This window comes from Symsagittifera roscoffensis, unplaced genomic scaffold (assembly GCF_963678635.1).
Source record: "Symsagittifera roscoffensis unplaced genomic scaffold, txSymRosc1.1 SCAFFOLD_113, whole genome shotgun sequence".
Taxonomy (NCBI): Eukaryota; Metazoa; Xenacoelomorpha; order Acoela; family Convolutidae; genus Symsagittifera; species Symsagittifera roscoffensis.
In genome coordinates this window covers 87,951-99,112 of record NW_026970671.1, presented here as the reverse complement: position 1 = coordinate 99,112, position 11,162 = coordinate 87,951, and the positions used below count along the sequence as shown (strand labels likewise).

Sequence of the window (11,162 nt, the reverse complement as noted above, 5' to 3'; positions counted from 1 at the left end):
CCAAGTCGGGGTTAGCTCCATTTCCACTCTAGCTGGACTCTCACGATTTCTCAGCTGTAGTCTCTCATTCAATTCCTTAAGACGCGACAGGCTTCCGCTCACCTGACTGCTGCTCGGGGTTGAGCTCGGGGTAAACCCCGTCAGTGCCACGTCCATCAATGGGCGTATCGGTTGTGTCTCCAAACCACGCAGGGAGGACGCTGATTCGGTTGGTATCCATACCTCCAGTCCCTCGTTTGGTTGCTCTTGAGCCGCGCGGTCTAAGTTGAATCGTCCTTTTGACCTGGGAGCCTCAAACACTTCCATACGTGACTCCGGCCTTGAGCCTGCAGCAACTCGCTCCGTGGGTTGGTTCCCTTTTCCTTTTGGCTGTCGAGCTCTCGTTGTCGGCGCAGATCGTTTCAAGTTCCGACTTCAACTGCTTGCAATTCGCTGCGTTCTTTCGCACCCTTTGTTCTTGCTGGTATTCTGCCTTCAATATACCAAGGTCACACCGCGCTTGATCCCTCTTAGTGATCGCCTGGTCTCCCTCCAAATTTGTTGATTCATCTCGAGTTTCGCCCAATCCCGGTCAAGATTCGCTTTATTCTTCTCCCTCTGCGCCCTCTCAAGTTCCTTTTTCAGATTACTGAGGTCAGGATACGTCTCCTCCGTTTGATGTGCTCGCATCATAGAAGGTGGCTTGCTTGTGGATTGGCCCGCAAATCTTGCCGACGGTCTGGCCGGTAATGTGAACTCGCCTGCACCCTACTCAGTGTTATTGCTCAAGCCAGGATTCCTTGCCACGTCGAATCCTCTCACCCCTCCATCCACATTCCAGGATGCCACCTGGTCTCCTCTTGATTGGATATGTTTTCTGTGGTGTAGCCGACCATCAAAACAGCTTCTGTCGCAGACTCCCTGCATTCACCTTGCTCTTCTAATTGGAGGATGGCGTTCAACATCACTGCCAAACTCTCATCCACTTGGTTGTAGTCCAGGTCCCTCAAGCGTCGGAACAATTCATCGAGCGCAGACCTCTTTAGCGCCGCAGGCATGGACTTCCAAAATTGATCTGCCTACTTTTTACGATTTCTAAATGATCTCGCGCACTAACCAAATTGTGTATTACCGTACCAACCAACTTGTGTATTACCGTACCAACCAAATTGTGTAATACCGTACCGACCAACTTGTATATTACTGTACCCAATTGAGTACTTGAGAACTATCTCTTGCAAATGTTGCTGATCGTGAACTTTTTCAAGACCTTATTTTCTCTTTCCAATGAGTGTGTATGGGTCGTCAACTCGATTTAACAAATCAATCTGAAAGTAAAATCCATTTTTTAGACTAAGATGTTATATTTCTAACCTAAACCCTTCCATTATTGTAGTTAAAACGTCATCCCTCTATCGGTTTTACTAAAATATTCCAATTTGAAGTTTTTTAGGAGCATGCAGATTCCTTTAATGCTTAAGCACCGTCACTCTTTAAATTATGATTGTCATGCCAATTACGTTAAAATCCATCTACCTGCTCAGAGATCCCCATGTACCTTCACCCGAGATCCCCATCTACCCCCAACTCAACACCTCTGTTGTCCACATAAAGCTCAAGCGATACTCAAGTAGTATTTCTTGTGTAAGTGTACCATTATCTCCGTTTCTGCGAAGACCACGTGTAGGAAAGCATGTAGTTCCCTCGGACTCAACTTGCCCCTGTTTGGGTCATAGACCGGCATCGGGACCTCCATTATTCTTCTTTCGATCATGAAGTCTCGCAGTCTTGTTAGTGCCAGTATCACATGCTCAGGGTCTATCGTGTTCCTTCCACTGACCCTCGTTACCAGAAAGCACAAGTACTTCCCCGGATCTTGTGAGACTGATGGGGGGAAGAGCAGCCATTCCTTCCAACCCCGGTCTCTGCCTAAATAGTAACGCAGCGTTCTGATACTCCCTGCTGAAGTCGGCTTCTAGTCTTGATCTGAAACTCATGTCCACTGTTATACAAATCGCGCTGGTCCTGTCTGATTGTCATGATTTTCTCTGAGTATTCAAACGGAATTTCGAATTTTGTCTTGAAGTTCCTTCCTATGGTAGGCTCAGCCTCCTCCTCATCCAGTTCCAGCTCACTTGTTTCCCTCACTTCCTTGAGCTTCTTTATCATCTAATTTTCGGTGTGGTTAAGTCCTACACCCACTCCCCGGACAAAAATATTTATCGACGTCCCGTCGATGATGCTGGGGCTAAATTATCTGGTGGTATTTCGAGCGACCTGTCGGTTGCCGTCCAACCGAAGAGGGGACCTTCTGTTTTCAAGTGTTGTTCTACTGACACGTCGACCTGCTGGATGTTTTGCCCTTCATATCCTTTGCTCCTGACATCACGCATCCACTCTAGTATTCTCAAGTTTGTGTTATCCCTCCTCTCTATCTCGCTCTGCTCCACCTATGTTTCTTGTTCTGGTGTGGAGAAGTCTGCCTTCGGGTAGTGTTCGCTGTCGTTGATGATTTGCCTTTCATCGTCCGCCACCAAAACGCTAACACTCAGTAACTGGTCGCCCAATTCATCAGGCCGTATCTTGTCAATCAAGAAGTCATCCCCGTACCTATTGTACCTCATGCATGTCCGTCTACGAATATCACTCCTAGTTCTCACACTGGTGTTGGTAGCTCTGGTTCCGTCCACTTTGGCAATTCGTCCTGCTCCGTATCATTCCAGTCTTCTTCTACAAAGGATTCCGCCTCTGAATCCGCTTCTATCTTTTCATTATCGCCCAAACTCAAACCATCGTTGCCATCGTTTTTCTCTCTGGTGCCTTTTCACCTCACTCGCTGGCTCCACCAGTAGGTACTCGTGTCCCTCCATGTTCTGCGGTACGAACCAGTCTTCTGGTGATGAGATATGAGGGTTCAGATTTTCTTAATGCGCTACTCGCCCCGTACTCAAGCGGTAGAACCATCCTTGTTGGTGTACTTCTGTTATCATGAACGGCCCTCTCCATTTCTTAAGTAGTTTCTTTGTCCTCTTGGGAGGTATGAAATTCTGGAAGACCCATACGTACTGGCCCACTGCATATGGTTCCGCTTGCAATGTCTTTTCATCGTATTTCTTGCGCTGTCTCATTTGTGCTTGCGCAGTGTTCCTCCTGTAGAGCTCGTTTAGTTCCTGCTGTCTCCTGATCGCTTCTTTCACATAAGCTTGAGGCGACGTCTTTTTCCCCTCGTATTCCGGGTAAAAGAATGTTAGAGGCATTGCTTTTTCCTTGCCCGTCAACATAATGAATGGGATAATTCCAGTCGTTGGGTGTTGCGTACTGTTGTACGCCCATACCACCCGCGGCAGATATTTATCCCAATCTGTCATATACCTTGAGCAGTATACCCTCAGCATGTTCACCAACGTTCTATTCTGCCTCTCCAATAACCTGTTGGTCTGGGGATGGTAGGTCGTTGAGTGCGCTTGAGCTATGTGCGACCTCTTCATCGATTCTTTCGTCAGGTCTCCCCACGAAGGCTTTGCCATTGTCCGACTGAAATGTCATGGGACAACCAAACCGCGATATCCAATGTGTGATCAGGTGGTCACAAGTCTCCTCTGCCGTGGCTGTCTGACACGGCACCGCTTCTGCCAGCTTTGTGAAGTGATCTATAATGACCAGTATCTGGTTATATCCCGACTCTGTCATACAGATTTGTTGGTGGTCTATTTGCACAATTTCGTTGAATTCCGAGCTCTCAACAGACTTGAGTGGGAACTTCATCTTCCTTGAGTCTTTCACTTGCAGGCATGCCAGGCATGCATTTACCCATCTCTCGCAAGCTTTCCTTAATCCTAGCCAATCAAATTGTGAAAAGTTCTCTGTTGCACCTTGTCTATCACCTGGTGCCCTGTTTGATCGTGCAACCTGAATAACACTTCAGTCTGATACAACTGTGGCAATATGATGAGGTTATGCTTGTGTATTATCTTTTCCTCATCTTTCCTCTTGCACGCTACCACCCGATCAGCTGTGTGATAGAGTAAATATTTTCTTTCTTTGTAGAACTGGCTCAAGATCCTGTAGCTGTCTTTTCCAGGTCCCCCTTCTCTTTGGACCCCGTCCGGATTCATTTGGAGAGGTTACTTGTCATCTTGTCATTCTTTTGGGCCCTTATTAGATCCGACGGCCTATATCTCGCTTTGACATGTTCTTTTAGTGTCATTATCTGACCACTCATTTCCCCAGGGTTGTGGATGTCATCTTTCAGCTTTACGCACACTATCCTCTTCATGAACTTTCTATCGTCTTCTGGTACCAGATTTGTGCTGACATTCGAGTTGCATGATAATTCCCTAAACGGCTTCCTCGATACCGCAATTTTCTCAAGTTCTTCACCTCCTCGCACTTCTTGCTGATCCAAGTTGTACATTCCTGAGGAGGGATCCGTCTCTAGCTCCCTGTCGTGGTGTCTAATCTTATCTTCCGCCAGTATTATGCATAGACTATCTTGGTCATCGCTGCTCTTTTCCGAATCTTCATCCCATCCTTCACACTCTCCGGTCAATTTTTCTTCTCCAGCATATTCTTCCACTGTGGATCACTTCCCGGACTCTTGACCTATTCCACGGTGTTCAGCTTCCTCCTTAAATGCCACTTTCTTTTTCCTAACCCGAGTCTGCTCAAGTGTGTCATCAGGGGTTTTATCAACCAGTGACTGCACTATTTCTTTCCCATCAGGATTACTTTCTTTTAATGAGTCTTCGCAACCAACTGTTTCATTCCTTCGCAGTAACGTGACTTCCGGTTCCTCCTTACCCTTTCCCTCGACCACGGGTGTATCATCAGCCAGTTTCTCGAGTAATCTCATCAAGTCTTCATCTATCTGTGCATCTCCTATGTATACCTGGTTGAGATCATAGCCTTTTGCCCTGAGCGTCTCCCTCACAATTTTTGACTTGAGTAATATCCCTATCGGCATCCCTCGGGTCTTCTTTAAGATTGTTTTCACTGGAGGCTCCTTTAATAACTCGGGGTGATCTTCTATCGGTTTGCCTGACTTTTCGAGCCATCTCGTGAGCGGAAGACTATCATACGTTTCCTTATCCATGAAGGAGAAGCCATCTTTGGTTTCTGGCCTATTCGCCTCCCTCTGTTCCTGTCTCTGTTAGAACTCCGTCTTCTTACTCAAGCTAGCGGCATTTTGATGTTTGTGCTTTGTTCTATGCTCAATTATCATGTTGTACCCGTCCAGGCGAACTATCCACTTTCCAATGTAGCTCTGGTTCATTGAGTACGTCTTCAACCAGCTGAGTGCGCTGTTGTCGACTCGCAGCTTGAATGGCTCACTGCCTAGGTATGCTCTATATTTCTCGACAAAGGTAACCACCGCGAACATCTTTGCTTTCGGCGCCGCGAACTTCTTTTCCGTATCTCTCAAGACTTTGCTCCCGTACGCTATTGGTCTTAAGACTGTCTTTCCGTTCCATTCCTGTTCTTTATGGAGAATGCCAGAAATCGCGACTACCGACGCATCCGTGTCTAGCACGTACATCCCTTTTTCCGTGGGCATCCCTAGCACCGGTGCCTCGCACAACTCTTTCTTTATTCTCTGGAATGATTCTTCAGCTGCATTGTTCCACGTGAGCTTCTTGCCTTTGTGTCTCATTAATTGCTGCATCGGGTCTACCGTGTCCGCGTAGCCCTTGATGAAATCCCTGTAAAAGTTCGCAAAACCCAGGAAGCTCATCAACTGGTGTACTTTTTTGGGTTAGGGTCGGGGTTAGGGTTAGGTACCGCTTCTACTGCATCGCTTCTACTGCATCTGGATCTGGTCTGATGTCGTGCCTGTCCACCATCCTTCTCAAGTATTTTATCGAATACTTGAATATTTCGCACTTTGATGGTATGCACTTTAGCCCCGACCTCTTCATGCATGCAAACACCTCATCCAGTCGCTCGATGTGATCTTCCAGTGTTGGCGTCGCTATAGCCACGTCATCCACGTAGCATCTTACTAAATTGCCGTACTTCTTTGTCATGGCTTTCAATGCATGTGCCATCAACCGTTGAAATGTAGCCGTGGCATTGCAAAGACGAAACGACATTCGTTTCCATTGAAACAGCACTAGCTCGCAGGCGAACCCTGTTTTGTCCCTGTCCTGTTTCCTCAGTGGGACCTGCCAGAAAGCCGAACCTAAATCAAGAGTCGTAAAAACTTTTGCATCACCTAACTTCGAGAGGTTCTCATCAACCCGAGGTATGGGATAGGCATCCTTCACCGTGATGGAGTTCACACACCGAAAGTTACAACAAAACCTCAATTGGTCGTCTTTCTTTTTGGCCATCACTACTCCACACGCCCATGGTGATTTGGATGGTTCTATCATATCATACTCTAGTAATGTCTCTATCTCTTTCCTACACTTATCCGATTTGTGTGGTGTCATGCGCCTCGCCCCCTCCCTGTGCGGTACCGCAGACTCCTCAAGCTATAGTTCATGTTCAACAAAATTGCAACATCCAATGTCCGCCTTATGTCTCGAAAAAACATCCTCGTTCCGCTCTAGAACGTCCTTGATGGCCTCGAGCTGTTCATCCGTTACCTTACCCCTTAAGTGCTCTGGTTTCTCGCCGAAGCCTAAAACTTTTCAATAGCGGACCAACTCAGCTTGACGTAGCTGAGATTTTACTTTAACTTTGATTCAACGAAGATATGACTGTAGATCAGAGGGAGGGGAACAGCTTATACCTGCTTCATTGTGTATACCAAGACAATGAAGTTGAACATCTTTTATTTAAGAAGAAAAGTCTTGCAAATGTCAATACAACTTCAATGGGTTTTTGGCGTGTGCCTGCAGCGAGTATTTAATGCTAGCATTACAATACAAGAACTCTAAAACGTTGTATCGCAATATTCGCAATTTTTTTACTCGTTGAGTTTGTGCAATGAGCCTTGATCCAGTCTCTATCTGTCTAAACCAGAGTCACAAGGCTCACCCAACTGCTGCTTCTTAATGTGGATCAATATTACAAGCTGTTTTGAAAATTTGGATAATTCGATTTAAAAGTACATTACATAAAAGAGGGATTAACCCCGCGTAGATTAAATCAAACATTTGAAACAATCTTTGTTGTTTTAAATCAGTTTTTTGGCGGTTATTAAATTTCATTCCATTTTTCTTTCCACTAAGTTGCTCGTTGCAAGCAACATTGCCGCCCACCTTGAATGAGCCAAGTTCATTCAACACTGACAGGGAGTTTCCTTAGTTTTATGCAAGGCCGGACGTAGCAGCCTCTCGCGGTTCTGACCTTAGCTGATCGACATTGGCTGTCTCTCCCAAGGTAGACTTCCACAACCCGAGCTAATGGCCATTGTAAGGGGGGTTGGTTTTCGTCCATCAGGAGCACAACATCACCAACTTCAAAATTTCGTTGTTTTGAAGTCCATTTCTTCCGTGGCTGCAGAGAAGACAAGTACTCCTTGCTCCATCGCTTCCAGAAAACTCCAATGAGTTTCTGCATATGTGCCCAGCGTTTGGCTGGATGAGTTTCAAAGGGCTGGAGTGTACTTGTCGTCAGTGGGGGCACTGGTATTGGCAGGTACTGCATTTCTTTCCCTGTCTCCATCATAGCTGGTGTTAGGGTTCGTAGGTCCAGAACGTCGGTCGAAATCGGGAGGAGTGGTCGGGAGTTGAGGATTGCTTCAATGTCGCATAGTAGAGTAGAAAGTTCCTCGTATGTCAAAACAGTGTTCCCCATGACTCTTCGCAGATGTGATTTCGCAAGTTTCACGCCCGATTCCCAAAGTCCACCAAAGTGAGGAGCTCCTGGTGGAATCATTGTCCAAGTGATTCCAATCTCATCTGCGGCACTTGGCATTGATTGTGTTCCGAACTTCTTGGTTAGGTTCATTTGCAGTTGCCTTAGTTCATTTTTGGTTCCAACAAAGTTCAGTCCATTGTCTGAGTACATCCTTGCTGGAGCACCACGTCTAGCACAAAATCGTCTCAAGGCAGCAGTACAAGACTGGGAGGACAAACCCGATGTTAGCTCCAAATGTATGGCCTTTGTTGTGAAGCAAACAAACAAAGCCAAATATGACTTTGACAGCTGTTTGCCATTCAGTGTCACAAAAGGGCCAGCAAAGTCCACGCCAGTGTGAGTGAATGGAGGCGAAGGCGTTATTCGTTCTTTGGGTAGGTCTCCCATCAATGGTGGATTTGATCGTGCGTTGAATCGTTGGCACTTCACACAGTTTCGTATGAGGTGACGAATTGCTGATTGCGCGTCCACAATCCAGAAATGTCGTCGAAGTTCAGCAAGGATCGTATTTGCGGGAGCATGAATATACTTCAGATGAATGTCCTGCAGGATGAGTTTGGCCAGTCGACTTTTCTTGGGTATCACGATTTGGTTGCGCTGATCATCTGCGAGAGTTTGGTTCTGACTCAGTCTCCCGCCCACCTTGATGAGTCCGTCATCAACGAGGGGGTATAGTCGCAGAAGATGGCTTTTCTTCGCAACTGATTCGCCAGCATTCAATGCCCTTAGTTCATCACTGAAGAACTTAGTTTGTTCGTTTCGTATTAGCTTCAGAAGGGCGTTGCGTCTATTCGTCAAAGAAGTTGGATGAACGTAACTGCCATCTTCTGGGTGCTTCTGGTTTCGATGTGCAAAAAAGGCAACATAGCACAGTACACGAATGCACTTCTCTAGACTGCTGAATTTTTCCAGATCTAATAGTGCGTCCAAAGAAGGCTTGACCAATTGGCAGCTGTTGGCAACTGCGTTTTTCTTTCTTTCAGAACCAACTTTTGTTAGCTTTGGTTGGTCTGGAATCCGAAGTTCGGAGAGCCAGCTCGGTCCATGCCACCACAGTGAAGAGTTTTTCAGCGTCATTGCATCGAGTCCACGAGTTGCAGCATTCGCTGGGTTTTCCTCACTTCGTACATGTCGCCAGTTGACTGGTTTCAAAACCTCCTGTACTTCATGCACTCGGTTGCGAACAAAAGTGTTCCAGACGTTTGGGGTCTCGTTGATCCAACAAAGTACAATCGTGGCATCTGTCCAACCGAAAACTTCCTTCGGATTCCGTCCTATCTTTTGAAGTGCTTTCCTCGTATGGTCCAGCAACTTGCATCCTAGCACAGCTGCACACAATTCCAATTTGGGGATCGTCAACGGTTTCAAAGGTGCCACTCTTGATTTAGCCACAAAAAGATTGGTTGACTTCGTCTTTGTGTTCCTGACGTAGATACAACTGGAGTATGCGGTTTCTGATGCGTCACAAAACAAATGAAGCTCAAAACTGTCCTCCACAACATGTCTCGGTATGTCAAAATTCTCCACATTGTGAACTTTAGTCCTCCACCTTAGAAACGTCTCCATCATATCATCGGGGAGTTTGTCGTCCCAATTGATTCCCCGCGACCAAGAGGATTGCATGATGAGTTTCAACGGAAGCGTCATCGGAGTCAGCCAGCCCAGAGGATCAAAGATCTTAGAGATGTCTGAGAGTAGAGATCGTTTTGTCATGTTCTCCTTCAGATCGTGGGCTACTTTGAAGACGAAGACATCGTTTGTCGGAAGCCACTTGATTCCTAATGCTTTCACAGAGTAGTCTTTTGCTGAGAACTCGTGTTCGTTTTCGCGCAACTCACTGGGCAAGGATTCCATGACTTCTCTTGAGCTGCTTACAAATTTTCGTAGAGGAAACTGTTTCGTTGCTAGCTGACATCTAACGTCATTGATCAGTTTCTTCGCCGAGGGTATGTCATCTGCGCCAGTCAACCAGTCATCGACGTAGAAGTCTCAACTGATTGTTTCTTCGACACAAGAATGCTTTCCTGCTTCTATGAGTGATCGAACAGAGTGATAGCAACTGCTAGCAACTCCATATGTCACTCGGGTCATCCTGTATGTATCTATTGGTTGGTCGGGCACATCTCTCCAGAGAATTTGGTGGAAGTCCTTATCCTCCTTGTTAAGAGCCACCTGACGATACATCTTTTCAATGTCTCCGGTGATTCCAATGGGGTAGCATCGGAATCTTAGCAGATGATCAAACAAATCGTCTTGAAGCTTAGGGCTAACCATCAGTGCATCGTTCAGTGAAATTCGGGTACTAGTAAGAGCACTAGCGTCAAAGACAACTCGTAGCTTTGTAGTTGTACTATCCTTTAGAACGCAGTGGTGGGGAAGGTAGTAGCATCTTTTCTCTGACATTGCGAGCTCATCTGGTGGTATGACTTCTAGGTGACCCATGTCTCGGAACTCTTTGATGAAGTCTCGGTACTGAGTGTACAAAGCCACATCCTGCTTAAGCTTGCGTTCCAGACTGAAGAATCGTTTGAGTGCATTGGCTTTGCATTCGCCGAGGGTTCCAACGGTTGTCTTGAAAGGCAAACTAACAGAGTAGCGACCATCTGGCTTAATTATGGTTGTTTTGTCGAAATGATCCTCAACAAATTCTTCATCCTTCGATCGAGGGCATCGGTTCAAAGGTAAGTCCTCAACTGTCCAAAAGCGACTGATGTCCAGATCAGACTCCTGACGGACGAAGTTTGTTTGCAAAACTCTATCAGCATTGCACTTGCTTAGTAACTGTACTGATCCACTCACAATCCAGCCAAAAATTGATTCATCCAAGGTGAGAGATCCTTCTCGTATCCGTTTACCAGTGGTGAGCTCGTTTGCCAGTTCAACGCCACATAGAAGATCAATCCTTCCTCTTTTGTCAAAAGCTGGATCCGCCAGCGCATATCGAGATGGAAGGTTATGTTCGCGTACATCCACATCGTCTCCTGGTAGATCTGATGTGACTTGAGGCATGATGAAGAAGTCTGCTCGTAGTGTGTCTTCTCCGGGCAATGACAAAGTTATCGGAGCCAGTCCTCTCGTCTCCAATGGGGGGGCAGTTCCAACTGGTTTCACTGTTTGGTTGACTGATTTACGAGGCAATCCATTCCGTCGTACGAAGCTTTCACTGACGCAGTTCAACTGCTATCCATTGTCTATCAAGGCACGGCAAATGATTTCTTGTCTGTGATGGTTGAACAGCGGTATTCTGCAAGTTCCAAGTAGGGCCGTTTTGTCAGGTTCCGTAGCACTAATTACAGTACACAGGTTGTTTCCACTCGTATGACAATCGTTCACAGTCTTTCTCTCAGTTGTAATAAGTTGTTCCCTGTGCTGACTGT

The 11,162-nt window shown here is 46.4% G+C and overlaps 2 protein-coding genes across 2 annotated transcripts; both read right to left on the bottom strand.

Moving 5' to 3' along the window:
* Positions 1-5,762: 5,762 nt before the first annotated feature.
* Positions 5,763-9,639, bottom strand: LOC134855902 (uncharacterized). The gene is made up of 2 exons (XM_063872289.1): positions 7,273-9,639; positions 5,763-6,452 (listed from the first exon to the last, which is right to left on the bottom strand). Exons 1-2 carry the CDS (start codon positions 9,637-9,639, stop codon positions 5,763-5,765), a joined length of 3,057 nt encoding a protein of 1,018 aa, XP_063728359.1.
* Positions 9,640-9,774: 135 nt separating this feature from the next.
* Positions 9,775-10,794, bottom strand: LOC134855901 (uncharacterized). The gene has a single exon (XM_063872288.1). It carries the CDS (start codon positions 10,792-10,794, stop codon positions 9,775-9,777), a length of 1,020 nt encoding a protein of 339 aa, XP_063728358.1.
* Between the last annotated feature and the right edge of the window lie 368 nt (positions 10,795-11,162).